This window comes from Fringilla coelebs (assembly GCF_963513975.1).
Source record: "Fringilla coelebs genome assembly, chromosome: 3".
NCBI classification, from domain to species: Eukaryota; Metazoa; Chordata; class Aves; order Passeriformes; family Fringillidae; genus Fringilla; species Fringilla coelebs.
In genome coordinates, this window is record NC_140030.1 from 51,759,048 (window position 1) to 51,786,748 (window position 27,701).

General features: G+C 36.0%; 1 protein-coding gene across 12 annotated transcripts in view; it reads right to left on the reverse strand.

The window, feature by feature from the left end:
- TRDN (triadin) overlaps positions 1-27,701 on the reverse strand; it is a 224,831-nt gene that overhangs the window by 134,572 nt on the left and 62,558 nt on the right. For all 12 annotated transcript variants that reach the window (XM_084203676.1, XM_084203675.1, XM_084203680.1 and 9 more), the window contains 7 exons: positions 24,116-24,166; positions 17,780-17,839; positions 15,047-15,106; positions 13,602-13,661; positions 10,587-10,646; positions 9,083-9,280; positions 4,319-4,378 (listed from right to left, as the gene is read on the reverse strand). In XM_084203676.1, the coding sequence (XP_084059802.1) occupies positions 4,319-4,378; positions 9,083-9,280; positions 10,587-10,646; positions 13,602-13,661; positions 15,047-15,106; positions 17,780-17,839; positions 24,116-24,166 (549 nt within the window). The remainder of the gene's footprint in view (positions 1-4,318; positions 4,379-9,082; positions 9,281-10,586; positions 10,647-13,601; positions 13,662-15,046; positions 15,107-17,779; positions 17,840-24,115; positions 24,167-27,701) is intronic.

Sequence of the window (27,701 nt, forward strand, 5' to 3'; positions counted from 1 at the left end):
CATCTGTGTTCCCACTGTCTTTGTTGCCAATTTGGCAGCTGTAAAGATCATCCAGTAGTGAGTCGGGTGTACTGTGAAATGCAAGTGGTTTAACCAAAACCGGAACAGAGTAAAGGTATGCATGCAAAATAAACTTCTAAGTGATTAAAAAGAAAACAAAATCACATCACAAGTAGATAACATGCCCGTGAAGACAAAAAAAGTGCATCTCATTGCTAAATAGCCAAGACATGCTTATCACTCTTAATTCAGCATGCACAACAACATGCTGAGGTGCCATGCAGAAAGACAGACATGCAAGAATCCAGTTTCAGTAGTTGCAAAACAAAAAAGGCATTTCAGCAGGACAGCTCTTTGATCTGCCAGACTGGTGCCAGACTGGCAAACATTCCAGGGAAAGCAGGGGTAGAGTAGGAAACAGGTTTATGGCACAGGGGGATCAAAATAGAGTTGAACCAGTTAACTTGGAGTAGCATGTGCTCCATGCTGAAAGAGTGACCAACTAGTGCCCCTGAATCCCTCCACATGGATGAGGATTTCAAATTCTCTAACATCAAAAAATAGTTATGAAAACAAGTTTTAAAATTTCTACTAAAATAGAACCCTTTCTCCTACCAATAAAAAATTAACTATGAATAAGAACATTAGAAATACTACTGAGAAAAAAATACAGGAATGTCAAACAAATTATCAAATACATGGAATAGACTATATAGATTAAACTGTGTCAGTCACCTTCTGCATCAAAAATGCTTTCTTGAACTTAAGAAATGCCAATAGAAAAGTAAAGGTACCAGTCAGAACTAATGTTCTTAAATAAACAAGCTTTCCACCTAAGGTTTTAATCTTTATAAGGAAAACTTGGAAAACTAATCCTGTAAGAAATGCATATTGATTCTCCCTTCACAGGCAGACAAAAGGAATACAAAGCAGTTTGGGCAGAGCAATTTGTTTATGCTGAGACAGCACTGCCTCTGCTGAGCAACTGTAGTCCAGGGACAAACAGGACCAGAAAATCTATGAAAGGTGGTACAGCAGTTCCTCTGAGAAATTTTCACTTATCATGAGCATGTTAGACAGAAGGTAAAAAAATATTTTTAGGGCCGATTTCTCAAGAGATAAAATCAGAAAGCAGTATTTTATACTGTGGGCAGTAGGCCTCAAGTGGTCTACCTCTAAATGTATCAGTAGAACCCAACTGGTCACTGTTGCAGTCATGATATTCATGGCAAGGACTTCTGGATTAGAAAAAAAATCAGTTTATGGCTAAAACTCCACTATTATCATTGTAAAGAGCTGAGAGCCTCAAATACTTCTCTTTCATAAAAATTAAAATATAAGTCTTAGAAGTTTGATACTGACACAATTATTGGGTTTTAAAGGAGAACATCCATTAAATTTTCAGTATCAAGGACAAATACTAACCAGAGAAACAAGAAAACTATCTAATGCTGCATGAAGCACCATGGCAAAAATTCTTCCTTATATGGCTTCCTTGAATTCCCTGTGTACATTTCATTCATTTTTTATAGCTAAGACTGCATTGTCATGATGAAACTTTGAGCAGATGAAGAACATTTCAGCTTCATTTGTTAAAATCAACATAAAAGCATTAACTGACCTCCAACAGACTGATGTGACTGACAAAATGTATTATTTGATATATTTTAAAAAGTGTATTTATTAATGAAACCTAAGGAACTGAGCTTCACTTTTAATGTTAATTGTTTGGGCGCTATAAAATGCCATATTAAGTGAACTACTTTTCTATAAATTCTTCCTTAATATTTTTATAAAAATAAAAACCCCTAATCTTATAGTAATGTATATGATTTTTTATAATAGAAACACTACAAAAGTATTTTCTAAGAAAAAATGCTGAATGATATTACTAAAAACGACATTATAAATTTTGCCTAAGGAATCAGAAATTCATGTTTGATGCAATCAATCACAGAAAATCCCAATATGTCTGTGCAAAGGAATTTTATCTGAAAAAATTGACAAAATTTTTTTCTCCTTCACAAATAGTTATGTTGAGATTGATAGAAAATATTCCTTGTTTGAAAGAATTGCAATGTCAAGGTGACTGTAATTTAATTCCTCAGCTGATTTGCACTCAGAACTCTTTGTTTGGACAAAGTTCTTTACCAAAAAAATATATGGACAGATAAAAGGATAAAATATACCAGATTGTAAATCTAATTGGATATTAGGGTTATTAAAGGGAGTTTTTCCCACATTTTTTTATTCAGTAAAATGAATTACAGTAATACTTCTGTTCACAAAAGGACAGTGTAAAATGAGCACTTTGCCTGAGAAAGACAGCAGCAAACTAATCCAGTACTGTTGGGTGCCACTCTTCTCAATGATTTCCATAAACCAAGGCTGATCACACCTGACCTCTACTTTGCTTCTTAGAAACACTGAGTAGTGTTTCTGAGCCTGGATGTTCCAGCATTGCCTTTCACAGCTGGTGAGTTGAATAAAGCTTGTTTTCAAAGCAATGCTTTTTTTTCCCCTCCCACAAAACACATCTGGCTTCAGCACAACATCTGCAGCATCTAACTTCAGGGCTCAACAAGTGACTGGAGAGGTCAAAAAGCAGTCACTTTACAGGTGGAGCCCCAGGTGGACTTTGGGAGATGTTAAGGAGTACTCCTTTTCCACTTCACCTAAAAATTAGATCATTTTAGATACTTTAAGACTCATTTCCACTTTTTGGAGCCTAAACCTGTCACCCTAGTTTTTCATTCCCTTGTAAGGCCATCTGATCACCCTATGTCCATTTAATGTCTTTAATTTAATGTCTTTAACCTGTGGTTTCTTACCACAAGTCTGTGATAGCACACTGGTATGACACAAGACAAACACTGGAAGGGAAGAGTCATATCTTTTGTCTTCTGAAATTCAAGTCACTGCAGACTTTATTCTCTATTTCACTGCTCCCCTTCATGGATTTCCCAGTTTCTGTATAGCTGGAAAAGTCAAAACTGGAAAAACCCAAACTGTCCCTTCCTACAGCACGTTGGCTCTGCCTCAGGAAAGGGTCAAACAGGCCAGGGAGCCTTCTGGGGAAAAGGGCTTTTTTTGCTGCTTCTTGTAAATGTCAGGAGAACTGTAAAAAAGATCTTGAAGATCTCCATTAAAGCATTTCTTATGTGAATTGTTGATGGTACAGCTGTGTAAATCCAGAAACTAGGTCATTCACATTGGTACAGAGTGTTATTTTTTAACTCAAACCATGACTGACTCTCTGGAACTTTTGGCTAATCATTCTCCCCCTCTGAGCCTAAAGCAGTCCCTGTGTTTATAACTGGTTGCCTTTAGAAGTCCTAGAGATGCAGTGTTTTGCCCTCTTTTAATGGAACCCTCTCCCTACTGAATCCCAAGCTTGTTCATTTTCTCTCTACAAAAATCTGTGCCCTCCCTCTCCCCTTTGTGAGAGTCTTTCTTTCTCAGCTACGTCCTCAGGACTTCCCAGCTCTGTCTGAGCCTGGGCATGTCAAGAGAGGATGTAAGCCACAAAGAAGAGATAAGAAAAACAACAACCAGTTCAGAGGTGTACCAGTGGAGAGCTTGTTGAGCAAATAACTGAACAAACAAAGCTGGTAAGGTTTTAGAGTGCCCTTAAATATTCTCTCCTTAACTCTTTTCATGAATATTATTGCTTTTCACTCCTAGGGTTATGTCTCTTTACAGTATGTCTAGACTTCAGCAGGAAGAGTATTTATTAAATAAGGTCAGGGTCGACTGACTTAATATTATGAGATGATGCTCATTCATCATCAGTTGCTCTATCTTCTTTTTTCAGTGAGGAATTAAGTGTCTGTGTTAGAACAGATTAGCATGGAGATGTGGGAAGAGAGAAGATAAAGCACAGAAGTGGTGGATCAGCTAAGGTATTTTATACACTAGCAACAATGGAAGTTCTATTTTTGAAGCGTTTTGGAGTTAAGCCTTGCTATTTGTGGAGATAAAAACCCCAATAAACCAAATAATAAGCTATTAACAATAAGCTCCTTCCTCTTGCGTCTCAGCCAAAAAAAGCATGGAAAATTTCAGCAATTTCCACAGCCTTCCATTGACTCTACTTTTAACATAACCTTGATTTTAATTCATGCATTGTAGACAGAAAATTAGAAGCTTTAAGAAAACGGCCATTAGCTCTTATGCTTTATTAAAACTATTTGCACACTCTTTGTTGCTCTTGTGAGTCCTTTCAATAATAAAAAACCACACTTTCAATACATAAATGAGCAAAAAACTTGCAGGGAAACAGAATATTAGAACAGAGTTCAATGATATAGGAAAGTACCTGGATAAAAATCCCCTTGTGCAAACATGTCAATCACATAGCGACAGAATGCATATTGATCTAACAGAGCAAAAGGAAAAGAAGAGTAATGAAGAAAGTGAATTTAGAATGTCATTTGTATTTAACAGTGAAGATAAAGTTTGGCAGTGCAAAGTCATCTCAGTAGCCTTTTCATAGGTAGTCTTACTTACTATATATCTGTGTTTTTTTCCTGACCTTCAAGTGGTTCACATGTTTAGAAAGTGACAATTTGTTGTCCAGATCTAATTCAAAACCTCTAGCCAAGAACTGCAGAGCTTCCAGAGTCCCAGAGCTACCACCCCTCTTGCTGGGCCAGGTTTGCATGGCACATATCTTAACCCCATGCACAAGCACAGTGCAAACTGCTGCCTGGCCACAGGTCTCATAGACTTTTCATCATCCATGAAGATCAATTTCACAGACAGCTGATAGAAAATTTAGAAAAAGGTTTTGTATTGCTGTATTTTGTTAATATGTTTTTACCCGTACAATAAATGTGTAAATTTCGTGAATGGGAATATAAAGAGAACTCTGTGTACTTACACTCCTATAGCAACAAGATTTTCCACAGAATTCTACTGTTTTACTACAGAATCATTTTCCAAACACTAATCTTTAAAAATACATATGTATATATTAAATTTGTATATATACACATTGTTCAAACTATATTATTCAGAAATTAAGGCATCTGAATCTAAATAAAATGCTAATTCCAGAAGTGTTGATTGTGATTTCTCCTACACATAAGCAGAGCTGGAGAGCTCAATAAAAATTTCTAGCAATGAGAATGATGAGAAAAAGTTACCAGCTTTAACTGAGCACAAAAGAATTTTGATATTGCTGTATTTTTCAGCAGGTCAGAAAAAAATCTTCTTGCCCCAGTGGACTGTAATGGGCATTTACTTAAAGCTGATGTTGATGTCTAAATGCCAGGTGTGGTTAGCTAAGTCAGCTGTCAGTTTTCCTTGAGTGAAGCACATTCTTCTGTCCAAGACTCTTCTAGCACAGTTCCTACGCTGTAAAACTTACATCTCTTCCTCTCTCCACCTCCTGTGGCATCTCTGTCCTACTCACAAAGACACTTGCTTTCCCCATTGCCAGCTCCAAAATAAAGCTATGCTGGCTTTGGAATAATTAAAGTTTTAAAATGGCATTGCTCTTACATTTAAATGCAAACTGTAATTGCTGAGTATGGTACTGGTTACATTATTGACTTTCCTACATAGGTCACTGGTACATGAGTATCACTTGATGCTGAGGCATTTGTGTGACTGCTGCTGTGTTATGTTGACTGACAAGCAGTCCTTGGATGAAGAGCTCCTGCTTTCAAGTCAATATTTCCTATGCAGATGTAGAAATTAGGAAAAGGTTTACTAACTCAACAAATAGCCAAACATTTTTTCTATTTGATGGAAGCCTAGGCAGCTGTTTTGTGTTAGTGAGATGGCAAGGGCCATACTAGTAAGGATTGTAGAGCCTGGGGCAAAACTTTCAGCATGTACTCACGGTTGTGGCTGTTAACATTGCCTTTAAAACCTCTAATGAATATTCATAATCATTTTTACTTTCATATTTGGGAATTCAAATTTATCATTCTGGCTGACTCCAACTTTGCATTCCTTCCTTAAGGCTACGGTATCTGCCCTAAGTCTATATGATAATTCTGAAAAAAAACCCCAAAAACAGTGTGTGTGTGAGAAAACACATACAGATCTGTTTTCTTAAGCCCACCTAAAGCTACTGAAACCAGCCAAGTGTAAGCACTGACTTTGACACAGTTGCAATAGGGCTTCAGTAAGTATTTATAAATAACACGGAGCAATGCCAACACTTTCGCCCAGAGAGCAAATGGCAGGGCACAGTTCTTGCACAAAAACCAGTTTCTCTTAGTTCTCTTTTGCCAAAACAAGCTGCCCCTATCCTTGCTGCCATTTGGGAAGATTTTCTGGACCATCTAGGGCATTGTACAAAAGACTGCTAGAGGATACAGAACAAAACTATGGCAGGGGACAGCACACAACATGGACAGTCCCAGGGCAGAGTACAAGCCTGTGCTGGTTCTATTTGAGTTGTGATGTATATATTCTATAGGGCCTAAGGCCCTAGAATCACACCATTTCATTGATATTAAAATAATCTATTCTTTAAACTTAGTAGTATGGACCAGAACCAAACAAGACTTTGTGGTTGATTTTGTTTATCTGTTTTTTTTTTGTTTTCTGGGTTTATTTTTTTGTGGGTTTATTTTGTTTTGTGGAAATGTAATTTAAAAAAACTTTAAAAAAAAGACTTAATCTTAATTGTAACTCAGAAATAAGATTTTATAATAATTTTTCCTTATATTACATCTTTAGCAACTCTACTTTAAAAATGGGATTTATAAAAGAAATTGAAGGCAGAATGCAAAACTTTCAATAACAAAAATATAATTTCCATATGGCATAGCAAGGTGCACTATAACATCCTATTTAAGTTCATAGGAATGCTACCAATCAGTAAAGACTGAAATCTAAGGAATTTAAAATGAATATGAACAATTAAATGAATATTAAATGAATATTTTTCAAGTGCCTCTTCATGGCTAAAAATCCATTTTAATCTAAACTCTCTTTTTAAAAGGAGAATTTCACACTTTAGTTTTCACCTGGACCCCTTAGGAGTTACATAACTCTGTAATGATGGCACAAATATTCATATAAGTACTAAAAGATCATGTCAAAATTTGAGACTAGATTCTTAATGATAAAAATACTCATAGATGTTTTTGTTGTTGGACTTAATGTGATTTACCAAGGAAGGTGACCTATCTTTTTAAATTTTAATTTCAATGTGAAATGATGCAAAAACTCTTTTGTGGTCACTGCCGTATTTTTTACAGTTTCAGATAAGCTGGCAGAAATACTCCCTTGAGCAAGTAAAGATTGCAGGATCAGGAAATCTCTGAAAAACTGCATTGATTTTAAAATTATGTTTACCTTGGGTCACAGTGAGACTGAAATATAAAAATGAATTTTTTTGAGCACCCAGCTGGGCAGCAGTGGTTTTTTGTCGGAAAAGGAAGCATGGCAGTAGGAAATGCAGCTTTCACTAGATGTGCATAGACCTGCCTCCGGTGATAAAGGCAGTGGAAGAGGCTCTTTCCTTCCTCCACTCCATCTGCTTATTCTCATTTTCACTTGCTGGGATTCCATGCACAGTCACTGGATCCTACTCTGAAGCAGACTTGCAAAGTGATCTGTTAATATTTGATGTCAAGATGGATCATTTTGCTAATATTTATCAGCTAAAGCAGTTGGGAATCCCACCAAAAAAAAAAAAAAAACAACAAACAAAAACCACCATTATTCTATTGGTCTCTAATCTTTGATCCCTAATTAAAATATTTCGTTGTCATCTGTTTAGCATTTCTTTTTGGGAGCTTTATCCTGAAGTGTATGGACCAGACCCCACTCAGCACTGAAATTCTGCCAGAGCAAACAAAAAATTGAAAGAGATTTTCACCTCCCAAGCGAACTGAACAATTTGCTGAACTTTGTCCTTGGTCACAGCAATCAGTGTGATAGATGCTGCTTTGTTTCCATGCCTCAAAGGTCCCAATATTTCAAGTGAAAGACAAAATTAACTGGAATACAAATAAATGTTAAAAAATACTAGTTCAGCACACTATGTGTGTCAGAAAGTGGGCTGTCTCCAACTCTCTCAGTTTTCTAGAAAAGTATAATTTAGGCAACTCCTAAGGGGTCCAGAGCAATGGTTATGAAAATCTGAGAGAATCTGATCAGGCAGACTCAGATATCCAGGCAGGCACAGCTTCTTTGATGTTCAGGCACAGCAATTTATCTGTGGTTAACAGCTGAAAGGATCAGATAGGTGCACTATGCAACACTGAGCTGCCTCTTCAATGTCAGAATAATCCTGCGGCTGCAGTGTGGCAGTTCATACAGAAAGCCAGGTCCTGCTGCTTTCATTCATACAAAATTGTCCTTAGTGCCATGGAAATGCCACAGGGAAATCAGGGAACCAGTCTGTACAACCTGGGAGTAGAAGAACCTAGGCTTACTCCGACAAAGTGGAGCACGTAGTTAACACCTTGTTAACTATATGGGGTTGATACGTGTTGATTCTTTGTTTCATCACTTGTTTTCTTCCTTATACTAGAGTAATAGCATCTCTTTCATTTTTGGAAGAAATTTGGAAGCTGTTCACTTTAACTTATATCAGGCAAGTATGTCACTATGTTGTACAATACCTGACAACCTGACTACCTCATACAATATGACAGAAAAATTATTACATTCCTTTTACACTGTTGCACCTTTCATTATGGTTACAGGGAACATGCAGATGTAGAAACAAACCTAAATTCCCAATAGATTATTGGACAGTCTGAATTTTAAAAAATAGATCTACTTGCAATCTACTGCATTAGATGCTACTGAGCAAATCCACAAAGTCTCAGACCTATCTGAAGAGAAATTGGTCCTTGGTAAAGAAGGATTTAAATTAAAATGAGACTTTAGCCATGACAAACCTCTAGAACCTTCTGATTAGACACATTAAACTTATTTTAATTTCTGTAATCACGTCCTAGCTGTGTGAGGTTCATGTGGAATTTATTTGTAATGCGCTTTTGTTTTTCATGGGTGCACTTTGGTCCTTGACAGATTTAACTCCATTCTCTCTCTTTCTTCCCTACTACCTTTTTAGGATCTTCTTCTGTTTCCTCCTCATTTTGTTTACCTTTCTTGTCCGATTTAGTTACAGTCTGAAGAGCTTTCTCTTCCTTAACTTTTGTTTTGGCCTTTATTAGCCCAGTTTCTGTTGTTTTTGCCTCTGCCTGCTTGACCTTCTCTGTTGTCGTCTTTGCTTCTCCTTTTCCATCCTTCACTTCCTTTTTAACTTTTGCTTCCACTTTCGTGCTCTTTACTTTCTTCTCCTCTGCAGGTAATAAAGAAAAAGCTTTCAGGGTCATTCTCTTCCCCCAACATAAAATTCAGTACTTTATATTGTGCTATTAATAATGAGCATTTCTTCATTATTAATAGCTTGGTAAGATCTGATGAAAACTATAATTCCCTCAAACCAGGCAGAATTAAACAGAAATATGAGATCCAAAGAGGTTTTATCTTTGGTGCTGTACCATGAGCTTGGCTGATGCTAAGTATGATAGAACATGCTCAATACTATTAGGTGTTTCTAATATGATAGTTTTTATGGTATAAACTAGGGAGAAAGATATTGGTCATTAAGCAAGCAAACATAGGAGGTACTATCTGCACAAGTTTAGACTTCAGAGTTAAATTCTGTTGTAAGCTGGAAAAATAGTGTGTGGCATTTTTTTAGGGTTGCTTTCATGAATTGATTCTAGGTCTCAATCCTAGAAGTTTTGAGTTTTTGAGTCTGACTTTTCATGAGCTCTCAGGGCTGAAAATGTCTAAGACCAATTCATGAGAAGCCCTTCAGCAGAGTGAGGAGGCTTCCAAGGAGAATCACCATCGATACTGTAGGCATCAGTAGCTGAAGCTACACAGAGCTTGGTGGGACCCAAAGCATTCTTTCTGCGTTTGTGTATTAGCACTTGAGACATGCATGCTGCCAGTATGTGTGTTTCTAGTTCACCCCAGTGGAAAATCCAATACTAGTATAAACTACCACTGGATATGTCTAAAATTAACCTGTTTAGTGCAAAGCCCATACTCCAATTTTCTTCATAGATCTCAATGTCTCCATGCTTGAAGCAAAACTTGTATGCTACCAAATTTATGTTTTCTGTAAGGCTCTAGACTTTTATTTCTGTAAAATCGCTGAGATAACTAAACTGATTTTATCAATATGTAAACTGGAATATCTAACTATTGCAAACCAGAATTCAGATATTTATATAAAAGTATTACTGATCCCAGACAAAACCAGGTTTTACTGGCTAATGGAGAATTAATTTCCTTAATTAGTTATAGCGAAAATGTATGTCAGATCACTTGCAGGTAGGGTTACTTGTTTTTCAGTGAAATGGTGGTTCATATTTTTATTCTCAATTTGAAATTGCAACAGATTTTGAAAGGGATCAAGCATAGAATTAACCCCTGGATGTTCTACAAACACTTTAATTCTGATTATATATTAATTTCATTTTTGTTTCATGTAGCTGATTTCTCACACATATTTATAATCTCTGCTTGAATAAAATAAAGTTAACGCATTTCAATTTCAATTCAGCTCAAAAAACTGTAGTATAGACAAATACCTTTGGGAGGAGGTTTCTTTTCAGCTTTTTCATGTCTTTCAGGTGCATCTTTTTGAGTTACTAGAAATGAGAACAACTGTATATTAGGGAAAAATCTCACATAGAACAAGAAAATATTGCCAAAACACAACACCATCACTGGAAATTTCACATTTCCTTGCAATTCCTGCTTTTCAGTTTTCAAAATTGTTTTCAGACTCATATAGCAGGTTAAAAAACTTTAAAATATCTCTTGAGGCTCCCTTACCAGGAGACAAGTGAGTCACACAGATCTGAAGCTTTCTAGGACTACATAGTCCAGATGAAACAAACTTGCTCATGTGCTGAGCAGACACAGACTTGGCCTTGTGCTACAGCCAACAGGAAGCCTTGTGGCTCTGTTTGTCTTACAGAAAGGTGTTTTTTCTTGGCTTGGGCTCATTGTCTACAAACACAGCCATAAGTCTGGCGTTCACTCCAGAGCCCAGCTTGAGTGAGTTCATGTCTGCATAAGATACACTGTGTAAACACACACATGCAAAAGATCTGTGTTCCAGAAAGGCTGCTAAAATTTTATGCAGACCTCTATCTTTGCCCTCCTGGTCACCATCCACACAGAATACCAGAACAAACCAGCCTCGAGAGTTAATTACACTTCTTTCAACTGATAACTACATCATAGGTATCAACTCTAACTGAATTCCATTCTGGAATTCCAGCCTGTACGAGACATGATTGGTATTTAGACTTGGTTTTATTTTTTTTTAAGATGTTTTTAGATGAAATGCTTAAAGAACACTCATATCACTGAGGCTTTCTGGAGTCTTTATCAGAGTCTGAAGAACTAACTTGAGTCTTTGTAATGAGCATAAAGAAAACCTGCTGACTGTGTGGGAAGTAGCCACACAGTTTTCAGTATGTCCATTCCCCAGAGATAGCCAGAACCTGAACATTTTCATTTCCTAGGGACTGGAGGTGGTTGAAGCAGCCCCTCAGCACTGCTGGTGGCTAATCCTGTTTAGAGCAGACCCATGAGAAGAGGGAGGAGGGCCTGGCAATGGAAAGCTCAGCAGCACGGGGCTGGCAGAAATGCCCCTTTGGACATGCTGAGGAAAACTGTCCTCATGCCCTGATGCCCTAGGGGCTCACAGCAGGGAAACTACCCAAGAGAGGGCAGCATGGCTATGTCACACTGCAGCCACAAAGCTCTGCAGCTACAGTGTCCAAATTCTTCATAAAATTTTCCAGCCAGTGACTGGAGTCATGGCTGCTATTAAACACATTAAGGCTCTGAGTGATTATTTGGTTAGCTAGCAGAAGATAAATGGGTAAAGAGACTGGCTGCTTATTAGGACTATCTCAGGCATTCTTGGAAGTTATTTGCTTTCCAAATCAACACAGACACTACGGGCATTTATTTTCTCTGGCTTACTTCAGCATGATTTCATTTTATGAAAAAAAATCCCACACTTTCAAGCTATACACTGAAAGTAGGAAAAAATGAACAATATCCCTGTAAAAGAGGGACTGGACAATGGCCACCCTTAAAGTTTTTTTAAGGCTTTAAGTCTTCATTCTGCTTGCTTTCTCTTTCTTTCTTTCTTTCTTTCTTTCTTTCTTTCTTTCTTTCTTTCTTTCTTTCTTTCTTTCTTTCTTTCTTTCTTTCTTTCTTTCTTTCTTTCTTTCTTTCTTTCTTTCTTTCTTTCTTTCTTTCTTTCTTCCTTCCTTCCTTCCTTCCTTCCTTCCTTCCTTCCTTCCTTCCTTCCTTCCTTCCTTCCTTCCTTCCTTCCTTCCTTCCTTCCTTCCTTCCTTCCTTCCTTCCTTCCTTCCTTCCTTCCTTCCTTCCTTCCTTCCTTCCTTCCTTCCTTCCTTCCTTCCTTCCTTCCTTCCTTCCTTCCTTCCTTCCTTCCTTCCTTCCTTCCTTCCTTCCTTCCTTCCTTCCTTCCTTCCTTCCTTCCTTCCTTCCTTCCTTCCTTCCTTCCTTCCTTCCTTCCTTCCTTCCTTCCTTCCTTCCTTCCTTCCTTCCTTCCTTCCTTCCATCGCTTTACTTTGTTTTACCTTTCTCCTTAGACTATGATCAAGTAAAAAAAGAATGAATTGTAAATTACCTATATTGTCTGAACATATTCAAATTAAACCTAGTTAATTCATGCACCTCAACATCATGGTAATTATCTCAATGTCATAAGAAACCGATATGAATATAGTTGTATACTATTTCTTCAAGAGTCAACTGAGTAAAATAAAAGAGACAAAGACTGAAAATGAACTTCTTTATAGAAATATCTGCCATGGAGAAATATCTAACCTCAGAGAAAGACATTCAAATACCAAGCAATAATAAATGTTAGTCTTTAAAAATTGGCGTAATAGGGCAAGGTGATTGGATTTTTAAATTTCCCTGTCCAAACCATAGCCAAAGATGGAATTATCAGTCAAAACAATAGTGAAAATCACCCCTCACACACCCACGATATTGCTTCATAATATATATGATAATTATTAGATATGTAAATCTTAACCAAAGTCACTGCTGCCATAGAAGACAGTGCAAATCATATACTGAAATTAAAATGTTATTGAAAAAAATAAAAGCAAGAAAATGAAATCCTATTTTTGGATATGATGGAAGATCCAGATTGAGAGATAGTAAATACTCTTGCATTAGTCTGCATCCAGTTAAAAACTAATACACAAGAGAAAAACTTCTTTGCAGGCAAATTACTGAATCCCTTTGTGGAGAAACAGGCATCAGGGAATGCAAAGAAAATAGTCATAGGTTTCATTCTTTAGCTGTGTAAGAATGACTTGTAATAAACTCTGTGCATCAAAACAGGAGAATAAAGCAAAAAAAAATAAAATATGCTGAGCAAGACTTCACTCAGGCTGATCAAGACCCGCTCAAGCAAAAGAGACAACACCCAAGAAGTGTTCACCATGAACTAGAAGAGCTTTGTACTTTAAATACTTATCTCCACACTCTCCCAAGATTTCAAGCATTTAAATTGTACAACTTTTAATAATGATCATCAATACCTTTAGATGGTGCTTTCTTTTCTTGTTTTTCTGGCTTTTCAGGTTTCTCTTTGAGAACAGCTAGAAATAAAACCAATAATCTTAATGGTCATTAAAAAAAAAAAGAAATTGCATTTGAATGAGAAAAAGGGTCAAGAAACACAGGTAGACACCGTGGTCATGCATGCAAAGAATGAGAAAGATCGATTCAGCTGCTGCTGTTTGTTCTTGATGCCAAAACATGGAATTGAACTTTGAAAAATTCATCTGCCATCACTGATGTCTTTGCCATTGGCTGGAGGAGCAGCAGCATTTCTAGCTCCAGTAATCCCATGAAAGAAGATAGTCAAGAAGAGTCATACTTATTTACACTGGTTTTTTTCCTTTCTTTAATATATTTATATCCTGTAATTTATTGGTTTATTTTAGTTTATTGTTATTTTTTAGCTTTCTTGTTTATTACTTTGGTTAGTTTCTGAAGGATTTTCTGAACTCCAGAGAACAACTAACAATTTTTCTAGCTATGAATGATTAAGTACTATAATTAATTACAAATCTAATTGCAGTGACATTATAACTAATGTTCTTTGGGGCTTTTTGTTTGCTTTTAATTTCCACCTTACAAATTGAAATTAACTGCTCTGTAGTTCCTAGATTTCTGGCTCAGGTTTCAGAATACACAGGAGTTGTGTGCTAGTCACTGAGTAGTGGGTAATCTGAAATATTCTCCTGTGTGGGCTCTGATTTGCCAATGTTTTGGGAATAATGTGTGCACAGTAACTTGCCCAAGGATGTGCAGAACTGATATATGCATGGGCTGATGTGCCCTGAGGTGAGCTACAGGGATCATGTGTGTGAAAACACGCAGTTCCCTATTTGAGTACAAGGTGTGAGGTCATCCGAGGAACACAAAAACATATGCATGAGCATGGAGCTGGTGTTTAAAAAGAAAGTAAGAACTGGGGAAGATAAAACAGTGCTAGACAGTTACTTATTGCAAACAACTACTGAAGGAACTGGTCCTGGCCTAGTCAGTGGCTATACAATGGCCCTATGTAGTGTTTTATTTAAAATGCTTTTTTTTTCCACATGACCCTCCTGATTACCTCTGTGAAAGGGCTGTCAGGTGCCTTTTTCTTGGATGACCATAGTCTCTTAGCAACCATTCTTATTGCAAGAGTTGGAAATACTCAGTGATTATCATAAGATTACACTAATCCAGAGTACAAAATATATTATCTCCCTTCCCCAGGAAAAAACCAAACCAACAAAAAACATGCAGAAGGAATGTTAAATGCTACTTAGTGTGTAAGACTGCAAATGTTTTTATTATTAGATTATTTTTATTAATAATATTTCATAGCTCTTTTTTCTGCAATCAAAGGGATACATAAATGGAAATTGAGTAGAGAATAATCTTTAGGGTACCTCCTAATGTAAAATAAATTCTGACATTAAATAGTTACCTGCATGCCTTTCCTTTTTTTCAGGTTTTTCTTGTCTTTCCAGTTTGTCTTTACTTGTCACTAAGAAAGAAAGAAAGTGTTATATACCCAAAAAGAAAAGTGGGAAAAATTAAGAATTTAAAAAAAAATCACCAAAGATGCCTTAGGATACTAAGTGGCAGAGTGTGTTACTGCTGAGCTGCCCCGTGCATATTTTTACAGTGTCCATCATACTGGAGGGGTATGAGCAGCCAGCTCTGGCTAACGAGTTACTGCCATGGTAACATGCCTCAGCTGTTTGCTGCAGAGCATCATCTCTTGCAATTGTCTGTCAGTTCCAGAAGAATTCCAGAAAACTGTCGGTTACTAAGGCACAGCTCACAGTGAAGGCTGCTGCCTGTGACAGGAAAAGGCCTGCACCTTGGCCACCCCATACTCTGTCAGACACAGGTTGTAAAAACCCTGGAATCAATCTCGGAGCAGAAGAGAATCACATGTGCAAATGATACATCTGTGACTTGCCAGCTGGCTTGAAATGGGTAACCAGTAATGGATATGGATGGTTAGTAATGGATACGGACAGCTAGTCATGGACACTGGCTGAGATCAGTCCCTGGCAATGATGACCTCAGAACCATAATTAGATACCCAGCATGTGCAAAGCAAAACTAACATTATGACAGTGGAAACTGCATTATGCTATCCACTCGTTCACAGAACATTTTCCACTCACTTTTCTTAGGATTTTACACTGTAATGTTCCAGAAAATTAAAAATAAGCTTGTGGGTTTTAGGGCACTTCTGAAAGAACAGCTGTGAAAATGCAAGTCTAGTTTGAGTCTAACTCCTGGGGAGATTTCATCCAAGTTTAGTAAAACTCCTTTTGTCTAACATGAGGAGATAAGAAACTTTTTTTACAGCACCATGAATTCCATATGTAACTGGATGCAAAAGAGGAGTGGTAGGCAATATTCAGGCTTCCACATTTTTAAGCAATATAGTGATGAAATACTTGAGAATATGGCTGACATGTCTGACTGAGACACTGCTAAGTGACTGAGACACTTCTAATTACTTTCTGTGTCATGAAATAACTTTCTTAAACTTCATGCCAGAAGTTGATTATAGATTAGAATAGGATGCTATTTATACTCTCTATTATCCTGATCTTGAAAAGGCAATGTATTTAATGTAGAAAATAAGCAGCAAAAATACAGGGATGAAGTCTCTAGAGTCTCCCAGTCACACTATAATGAAATGGACCTTAGAAAGATGCACATTCATAGTCTTAGTTTTGAAATTTAATGTACAGTCTGAAAGTAATTTTTAGTAGCACTGTGAATACAGAGAATCTCTATAAACAGTAGTGTTTCTGTAGCAGTTTTGGCAATAGTTCACAATATAAAACAAATAGTTCGCTTCAAGAAAAAAATACCACTAGGTAGACAGAATATTAATTGGATTTATGGAAAGCTAAGGCAGTATAATTGTAATTTTTTTTTTCCACTGGCTATCTGAGTTTGTCTGGGATAATATTTTTCTTGTTCTAAGAAATTTAACAAAACATTAAATATTCTCCTGTGAAATCAAGTTGAAGAGTTCCACAGGTTTTCCACATTATAGCAATAGTCTTAAAGATAAACTCATGTTTTAATGTGGGACATTATTGCTTTTGCTTTGTCATTTTTCCAAACACCAGAAAAAAATTCCCATGTTTTTACCATTCTATTTTCTACTAATAAATATTAATTCTAAGAGACACCTCCATTTATATGCCTGCCATTAACTTCTAAAATCAGTCTTGTTAGCTCAAGTCACTTTGAATTACTTATATGAAATGGAAAAGCTCCAATCAGAGACTTTTAGAAAGGCCTAGTCAAGCACAGTTTTCAGGAGGTTCTCCTTCACCTGAGTTCTTGGCCTGAATAAGTCTGCTGTGGCTGGATATTTGGTCTTCCCTTTCCTTGTTTTGGTCATTTGTTATGACCATTGGCCTCTTTGATTTTCCAGAATATTTTTCTTCCTCCAGCCCAAGATTTCATTAGCCATAGGATAGTGCAAAGGACATGTTCTCAGTAGACATGAGTGTTTTGACAAGGAGGTGCACTCCACCAAAATTCCATTTTGCTAAAATATCCTCACAAAAGGTAAACTAGATGGTGGCTATCATGAGTTCTGGGTGGAGAGTAAGCAGTATCCTGATTCTGACTCCTTCAAAGATCTGTAATTTGTTTTTGGCACACACCACCAGGACATTATTAAATTCTCTCTAAAACCTCTCCCCAGTGTCTCTGAAATTAATATGGAGGAATTTATTTTTCCCTTTTTTTCTTTATTTTTCTCTCTATTTTAAGCAGATTTCCGAAGCAGAATGTCTACATGGACCATTTCCAGTATGTTATAATTTACTAATTACATTTTGGTGCAAAAAATATTCTCAAGGGCAAATAATATACTTGGATTTATTCAAGAAGAATAAAAAGGACACCAATATGTGTTCTAGGTACTTTTTACATAACTTACTAGTACAGTAAAGACTTATTAATTAATATCTGAATGTAATTTCAGCTTTTCTGTATAGTGATTAATTCAAATTGTTTTTAAAAGCCTCATTCTCCCTCCAGCTGGCTTTCACAACACCTCTTCCATCCTTAAAGATTAGCGGGATCTACAAGAAAAGTCTAAGAGTCAATAAATTAGACTATTTTGAATCACTGATAAAAAAGCAAGGAATATCAAAAGCTGAATACATACCCTTTGGGGGTTCCTTCCTCTCAATTTTTTCTTGTTTTTCAGGTTTTTCTCTGTGTGTTGCTACAAATAATAAACAAATAAATAAACCCCAGCTCACAATAAACCTGTAATCTAGATGTATTATGCACACTTATTATCTCATGAAAGTGATCAAGGAAAAGCATTCATAAACCCAAATAAAGGATTTCAGCTCTGATTCACAGGTACTTGATGATGTAAAGACCTTCTGAACATCAACATTTAATTCCAGGTCCAAGAGAAATATTTTCCTTGAATAAGTCTTCACATATCAGACTATATTCTTCTGAAAGAAGCCACCTCAATCTAATCAGTCCTCTCTCTTTTGGTCCCATTACACAACCACCCTGACTCTTAGATTTCTGACAGAGGAAATTATTTTCAGCCCTTGACAGCATTGCTTTCTATTCTAAACAAAAAACCGGCCTGCATATTGCTTTCTATGCTATTTTTTTTTTATTTTTAGCTGTCACTTCCGTCACAGGATGGATTAACAAGAAAACATCTCTTTTAATCAGAGTGTAACCTCAGGAACAGCAGCTGTTCACAACACAACCAACTCCATGTCCTGCAAGAGGCAGGCAAACGCGAGTCCTCATAGATTCTCTTGCCCAGCTAGGTCTCAGACCATGTTATGAAGTGGTTCAATCCCATGTGCCAATGATTTTATTCTTAGCAAACCCATACTACTAAAAGACTAGCATTTCATATTTCAGGGAAATGTTATTTTCTTTTCTGTACCCAGGTTTCTGGGAAAAAGTAAAACAAATTCTGATTAGAAGACAGTGAGCTTTATAAACAAGCACATTATGCTTTTGTATCCATTCATTTCACCAGCTTTGCAGTGAATGCCATTTCACAAAAATGCAAGCACTGTTTTGTTGGCTGAGTGTTTCCACGTTAAAAAGCAGGTTGCAGCCATTAAGAAAAATCATTCAGAACTTTCAGTAAATTCATTATGTCTCGTATGTGTTTGGATTATCTAAAATTCATTTTTAGTCATAACAAGTAAATTATTGTGATAACAAACAGCCAAACAGTTGAAAAAGATTGAAGAGAGATATTTCAAAGTCTTTAAAGAATGTGGATAGCAAATTTACACTAAAAAAACAGGCTGTGAAGAAAACAGCAGCACCAGCAATGTATTATTGAATGAATTACAGACTGCAACTCATTAAAATGCTTTAGCAGATCTGGGAGCATACCAAGAAAAAAACATTCTCCAAACTGAGTATTTTTGCAGAAATTGTAGCATGCTTTTGCATCTTGCATTGGTATTAGCAGATGCTGGCTCTATCCTAAACGCTTTTGTCAGTTTTGGCAGGACCAACAGCAGAGTTTTGCAAACAATGTGATGGTCAGTGTGAGTGAAACATGAGCTTCTGCACATTCAGACAAAAGCTCTTGTAGTCTCTGTGCCAAAAAATACAGCTGAACTACGCAGAACAGATTGATAACCAGAAAGCTTGTTTTTATCCACAGGGCATCTTACTTGTGTAAGAGACCTTATTGTGGGTTTTTAAAAATTTGAAGTAATTTTTCCATAGAATTTCCTTATTTCACTATTTGAGAAAAAACTCACACAACAAAAGGAAAACAAACCAAAGGACCGAAAAGAAATCAAAACAAACAAAACCCATTACCACACAGTAAACCCATAAAATGAGCCTTGAACAACGCTAACTGAGTTGAATGTCAGTAGACCTGAAAGTGGACAGAAAAATCTAATTTAAATTTGTTTCACATCCTCAAAGTGACGCAAACAGCAAAAATGCAAGGAAATACGAATATTTTTGTGGACTACAGCTTAAAACATGAAGAAGGGATCAGATGGCCCCTTCTTGAGAAAGAAAAGTAACTTGATGTATCTGGGCAGGGAGCCTGGAATGTGGATAAGCAGAGACCAGGCTGGCATAAGCATAAGCTATTTTTCTCTTCCCAATTATAGGCTGAAGGTGATCTCTGGCTAGTTTGAGAGCCTTATCCTGTGTTTTGATATCCCCATAGCCTCAGAGGTTGCTAATCTCAGATTGTAATGTTTATCATTACCTCTTATGGGCACTGCCAGAGCTATGGCTTCCCTTATTTGGGAAGGGCAGGTGCTGCCAAAAATTAAAGTGTTCATGTTTCAGGGCTGTGATCACTGGCCATTTTTGACTCTTCAGTCACCAGACCAACAAAATCCACTGGAGCTTTTGTTCTGACAAATTTAAATCTGATGTTTCTCAGCATATTAACTCTCCCCTGAAATATTTTCATGTTCAACTTCATATGTAGTTATAAAAGCTCTGTCATAGAAAATACATTACTGTCTAGAGATCATTTCCATATTTTGTCACTTGGATATATTTTTCTTTGTCAAGGGCTTAATACATGCTCTTTCTCAAGCCCAGAATTCTATGTGCAAGCATTTAATTTTAGAAATTAGCCAGGTTGGCCATGTTGCCATGTTTCTGTGAAAAAAAATTTAGAGTTGATTGGATTTTCTTTTCCATTAAAAAGAAAGGGAAGAAAGAGCACAAACATTAAAAAAAAATTTAAGGTTACTTATACACTCTTCAGCTGAAAAATGCTGAAACTAAAGCTGTTCATTCAACTTGAATTCAACCATTTTATTAACTTTATTACACATTTTGTAGTAAAAAGATCACCTCTTTTATTGCTTTTGCTACAAGGATGCTGGTGACATCCATAAGAAAAAATAACAACTAGACTTAAAACTAAGTGGATTTATGGCAATTGTGGAAGTTAAAACTTAAAAGAAATTTTCCTGGAGTTCCTTGCAAATACCAAAAAAGTCATAAACTCAGACTGAAGTGTTATTAACACTGGAAAAAATATAACACCCCAACCTAATTTTCACTAACCTAGATTTTGGAAATTGCTGAAATATTTTTGCATGTCTTTGAATGAAAATTCAGCCTGAGGCAAAAAGATGAACATGGGAAATCTCATCCTAAGTGACTGGAGTGTGATAAATTTATAAATAATCTAAAATAGAAGCTTATAATAGAAAATTTTAAGGTAATTTAACAATGCATTCCAAAATTAATATTGCTATCTACTTCACAGAAAAATAAAAATAAGAAGCATTGCATATATGTGAGAGTATTTTCCTAATTTCAGTCATCATAACAGATTTTATTTGCATCAAATTGAAGGCAGTGAAGGGGGACATGATTTAGTTTTTCTTGGATAAAGTTCTCCAACAAAGACATTCCACCTTCCAAAACAGAAAGTGTGAAAAGAAGAGGTGTAGCAAGGCACTACTTCTGTACCTAAGAGAAGCAAAAATAGTTTCCAGCTGAGTAAGTCTTAAGTCTGCTGCTTAGTACAAAGGCAGGTGATGAGTGCAGTAAGCATGAAGCAGAGATTGCTTGCTCCAGCTAACAGACTAAGTGCTTGTCTACAGAGCAGCACTCTCAGGAAAGTTAAGATAAATGAACTAATACAATGAAGTTAGAGTGCATTAGTCAGAGAGCATTAAATCTCTGCCTAGATGCTTTCATTCGGAAGGAAAGCAACTTTAGATGGCTACAACTTAATTCTTCCTGAAGGAATGCTGAAAAAAAAGGGGTTGGTCTGGAGAGGGGCACAGACTCCCAGGTCCAAATACATAATTTAAGGAAACTACAGCTGTGCTGCCATCTGCACCATGTTCTCCAGTTTAAAGTTAATGCAGGAGTAGTTGTAGCTGTACCTTGAGAAATCGGGCGAGACAGATTTGTCTGTGTATGAAATATGCCTTTTAATTTATTAACTTGGTGAAATTATGTGGGTTTCTAGAACACTAGGATCTAGCTCTATTTATCTATTTAGCTGTCTCAAATACTATGTCTTCCAGCTACAGCAAATTAACCATCATTACATTGTTTTCTTCCATACCTCAGCCCAACAGCAATGTATTAGTGAAGTGATTTTGGGAAAAGCCACACAGTAAATAAATGTTTTCCCATTCCTTCTCCATGCCTGTTTTAATTAGAGCTATTTCCCAGAAATGCAGGGCAATTCATTTCACTGGTGAGATCAGTTTTCCATAAAAATCAGAAATTGCCATTGGACCTTCCATTAGACAAATTCTGTACTTACATATACTTTTATCTCAATATTTTTTACTATTGTTCTTACTTTTTGCCAAAATAATGTCTAATCAACTCTTATTGGTAGTAATAGTAATAACGATCATATCACCTATTTCTTAAACAGACTCCAGAAGCAACTCAAAGTCCTGCAAAATCTATCTAGAACACAATATCTAGATACTCAGGAGAGTTGTGTACAGACAGATAATCAATCCCTTGTACCCCTGCTGGCTGGTCAAGCTCCTGGTCATGCAGTCCAGGTGCCACTGCATTCGTGAAATTACTAATACCTCAAATAACAAATTGGAAGGACCCTAATTTGTAGTGAACTTGTGCTTATGTACACACATGATCATGAAATAATTTGATTTCAGGGCTCTTAAGCATGACCAATGGCTTTGTGAAAATATTTCTCAGATATTTCTTCTTTCCAGGATTAAATTTATTACAATAATTGAAATAGACATTATTGCTAGCAGTTTATAAAAATATTTAATTAAAAGCAAATTTTAGGGCACCAGTTTGCCCAGCTCTCAATACTGTTTGAATCTTTTAATTTCAGTCACTTCCATCTGGGATTTTTATTCATTATAACTGTTCCTCATATTTCACTTCAATCTTTCAAAAATGAGGCTTATAGACTGAACTCCCTTGTAAACTGTGGGACTTGTACTCAGAGGATTTGACTATTCAGAAAAATACAATTAAATTACTTTTTAAACTCTAGTGTTCCTACATGTTGGGCAGAAGACAAAAATATTTCTTCCATTTCTTGCTATTAAAAATATTAATTTTACTTCTGGATTTTTTTCTGTTAAAAACAATAAAAGATTGTATTTGTGCATATTTCCTGAAGGTACTTTGGAAGGTAACAGTAAAATTCCCTAAGGATTCATGCCTTTATCACACTATAGACAGGGGTCAGACAGAAGTTTTCTTGTCATTGTTCCTTCTATGTACAAGTTGCATTGTTGGGATAAAACATGAAAACAAAATAGAGAAAAAAACATTTGTTTTGTGCTTCAGCAACTGATTGTATAAATAGAGACTGCATTATCAGGCACATAAATAATGGGATTTAACTAATGACACCTGAACACCTTTTTTTCTGGCATCTTATCATTTCTTCGTAATAATTTCTGCAATATTGTTATTATTTTGTGTAAAGAAATGCACTTTTGTGTAGATTAAATGGTACACAAGAGGCTGTTTTTGTCAAGATTGCAACATTATTTTTGTTTTTAGATTACTTTTCTTGAAAAGACCTTAACTGGGATCCTTGCTAATGGATCTGAGTTCCTTATTGCCTGGCTTGCCCACTAGTATCCTAAAAAATTCATTTTGATAGAACATGACTTATTAAGTAGTTGGGAAACAGTTCTAGGCAGTTCAGATGACCCTGATTAGCACAGAACTGGACCTGAAACATGCTGTAAAAACATTTTACAGAGGTGTAAAATACTATAAAACCACACTAAGAATATACATAAAAATGAATATAATTGCATGAGGGAGGGTGAATGTGTACACAAAATATTTTTTAAAAGCCTCCTTCTTGCTTTCTCTTCCACTATCAAGCTGAGCACTGGTGTGTTAGAGGAATGCTCATGAAGTTTTGTGTGGCCTAGCTTTTATGGAATGCTCTGTTAGGCAAAAAACCCCTTCAGATATCCCAGAAAACACCTTTGTTTATATGACCTCTGAAAACCAGTCCAAACCAGTTCCTCTGTACATTTTCAGAAAGTGCCAGTAATAGGAGATTAAACAGTCTGAAAAAGAGCAGGTTCTTAAAATGGAAGTTTTCTTATCTCTGATACACACCTGGCTTACTCTTAGCTATGACTTTCTAACTTGGATGGCACCCACTGGCCTATAAATTTACTTTTTTCCTTGCCCAACACACTTCATGCCTTTTTCACCAGAGGAAGTTCATCAACACTCAACTTTCTAGCACTTTTACTAGAAAAAAGATTTCTGGAAAAGTTTGGGCAGGAGAATCTTATTATGAATGTGCATTTTCAATCTAGCTACACAAGCATAAAATTACATTTTTTTTGCTAATGTTAAGGTATACATGAATTTTTGATGATTTGCAGTCTGTGCCAGCTGATCTTTGAATGCATCTATGATACAACAGCAGCAGTTTACCAAGTTAACAAACAAAAATTATGTAGATAACAAAGGCACTGTATGTTACACAAATATATGTGGGCAAACAGACAAAAAAAACAGTTACCCTTTGCTGGTGTTCGTTTTTCAGGTCTCTCTGTTTTCTGTTTTTGAATTTCTGGAAAAAAAATGCAATGAAGATTTGTCAATATTAAAATGATTTTCACACAGAAAATATCAGATGCATTCTCCTATTAAAAAAGAATTTCAAAATGCTTAAAATATTATGGCTGCACGATGGCTTTATCACCTGCATAGTCAGAGTTTCATACAATATTGTTCAATTTTATATATACACATAGGCAATAGATACGGATAAAAATCACAATATTAAGTGTCTTTAGTAATTATTCTGTTTTTAATTGAGCCATACAACTACTTTTAAAGGCAGGAATAGCTTTTGCTGATCTGTAACAGCTACACAGTAACATGTTGGTCATGATTGAGAAAAACATTATTTGCTAATCATTTTTTCATATTTTTCTTGAGTCGTTTACCAAGATTAATATTTCATGTTTTCCAAATTACCTTTGGAAGGAAAAAATGTTCTTTTCACTACATTTTCTAAAATTTTTAAGGCTCACATACTGAACTGATATCTACAACACACAAGAAAAGGTAGTCTCAATGCTCTCTACAAACTGCAGAGATAAAAAGTTCCAAGGCTAAGGATTGTTGTCTTGGAGAATGACTCATTTTGATCATGCTGTACACCAAAATCTGAGAACTGTCTTCTTAGAGGAGGAAAGGGTACAGTATTTATCTGCCCTTGTTATGCCATCCCTTTTGAACAATTTTTTTCAGCTGTAATATTGATATTAAATTGCTGCTATATACCTCCATATAAATCTTTTTTCTACTGTCCTTATTGTGTCAAAACCAGGATAATATAAAAAAAGGTAAAATGCTGAATTTTTTGAAAAAGCAAACCAGAATTCAATCAAATGTGCATAGCCCTCTTTGCACACAGTTGTAGAAATTTAAAGAGCATTTATTTTAGCTGTGCAATGAAGTCATTAAGACCACACAGAGTGCCTGGGCTATCATATTGTGCACATATTTGCTGCAGAAGGAAACCACTCTAAAATACTGCATGACATTTGTTTTTGACAAAAGCAAATGCAAATCTCACTAGGCCCTGTGGGAGATGATTTCTTGTGCTTCGGTGTTACCTGTGGTCTGCAGGTTCTAAATAACAAGAACACTGACCCCAAAATTAATTAATCTAAATAACAAGAACATTGACCCCAAAATTAATCCAAAATTAATCCTCCAACAGAGGAAAAGCTATGCACATTGTATCTCAAGTCTAAGAATCTACTCTAATGTCTCTTGAAGACAATTGAAATATTTCATTTACAAACAGCAATTTTCTCAGGATACACATTGCCAAAGAAATCCAGTTGGAAATGGAATTTTCCCTTCCCAGATACTTACATAAGTCCTTGAAAATAATGCAGAATGTTTTTATTGTATAGCATTTGGTAACTGAAATAATTATTGTGTGTGGTTTGCAGAAAACCTAGCTATATACATATATATAGCTATATATAGTTATATAAGACATACAGCATCAGGCTATATTGTCTTCAGATAGAGAGAATATTTTTTCACTGAGATAAAGAGTAAGAAAGGGTAAAATACATCACTGCTAACCACTAATGTATGGAAACATAACTAAACTAATTATATGAGGTCATTGGGCTAAAAAGAAGTTTTTGTTTGGTTCTCACCTTGTTCTTTTCAGCCTGGGTGGCAGTTCATTTGTAGTTCTATAAAACTCAAAGGGTGAGAATAGGAAGAAATATACTCTGCTGATTGACTGTGTTTCAGCTGAGCCTGGATTATTTTTCTTTCAAATATGTGAGGATATTTTATTTCTGTTGACTGAGAAAATCCTGTTGCTGGATTCTCAAACTTTTCCCACTTGCTTTGCTTAAATGGCTACATGGTCAAGTTTAGGTAGCATAAGTGGTAGGAATGGTGCAAGACAGTAACAGATGGAAGATTGCTCCCTAATTCTGGGCACATCTGGGTAGTTTTCCATGCCACTGCCTTCAAACACTGACTCAGGAGACTTAAAGGAAGCTGAGTCATTTCCTCTGCATTGCAAAATTCAGTGGAGGCATATCTCACCCAGTTCAAGAGGTCACCCTACATACTGAGATGAATATGAATAAATCATATTCTTCAGGCAGAGTCACACAGACACATATTCCTTGCTTGCTTTAAAATGCCTCTGCTCTGCTGCATTTCTACCTTATATTACACATCCCACTACAGAGAACAGGCCTATTTTTCTTGAAAAAATAAGTGTAAAATAAGAATAAATCCTTGTCATTTAAAAAAAAAGTTTTAAAATTACTTTTGATTTAGGGAAATTACTGCTAGTTTGGAAAAAATGTATGGAGCAATGGATCTAGAGCTGGTTATTTAAATCAGGCTCACACTGTATCAGTAGTGAAGCTTGCTTCAAACAAATATTCCAGTAAATTGCACAAAACTATACCTTTTTAGACAGCCACACTGACAATCTCATCTAATTATCTGCTACAATTAGGATACCACACATCACAAAGAAAACATACACAAATTCCTAGAAGTGAAGTAGATCTTCTTAACACACAAGTTTGGGCATATATGCATTTACACACTGCAAAGTGTCCCATCATTAAGGTCTCTTCACAAACTTCCCATTACAGTCTGAACCATCATAAAAAATTACAGCCTGGATCACATCAATTCTGACACATTATATCCCAAATTTTCCCAGTACAAATAAATCTAGTCTTCTTATAAGCTAAACTGAATCAATTTACAAAGCAGAAAATAACAACTATTTGTTAACTTCAAAGTATTTAAAATCAGGAAACATATTAGATTATTGGAGATTTTTTGTTGCTGTTTTATGAGTGTTCTGATACTCTCTGCTTCATCTTTTATGACAAATAGCTTTAATTTTGTAGTAATGACATAATATCTTATTGCTGAGTTGACAAAGTGGTTGTAATATCATAGAAGACTTACATGGCCAGTTTAAAGCATGTAATTCATCTCTATCAGTGTGACACATTGTTAATAAATCCTAAATATTACGAATTCATGTTTAGAAAAATGACAGAATCAAGCAGCAGCAAGGATAATCTTTGTCACCACAGCAACCATTCGGATTCTTTATGAGATGACAGCACAGTTTATTAAATTATTGTAAGGGAGTATGTATTTTAAAAGCTGTATTTCATTGTTTGTTTTCTTAAATTATTAGGCAGACATGAAAAATTATCTTTCCCCTTGTGTTGCTTGGGTTTTGAATGGATAAGTATTTCCTTAAATATGGATACTGCTTGATGCTAATTTCTCTAGACCTCAGGTCTTGTGCAGATATAGAGAACATGCAGGGTGATTATTTTAAACAGGTCCAAGAAGAAAAGCTAGGAATCTTCTCACTGACCATTACAAGATGCTGAAAGGAGACACACACACAACTACATTGCTGTCAGGCTAATTTGTCTTTGTCCTGTTGACCCAAAACAGACCTTACCAGTCAGCTGAGGATCAGTACTGCAGGAAGCTTTACTGGAAATCCCTGCTGAGCAAGAGAGTCTGGGCAGCAGCTTCCCCACCCCTCACCTAGCTAATTTTCATTAACAGCA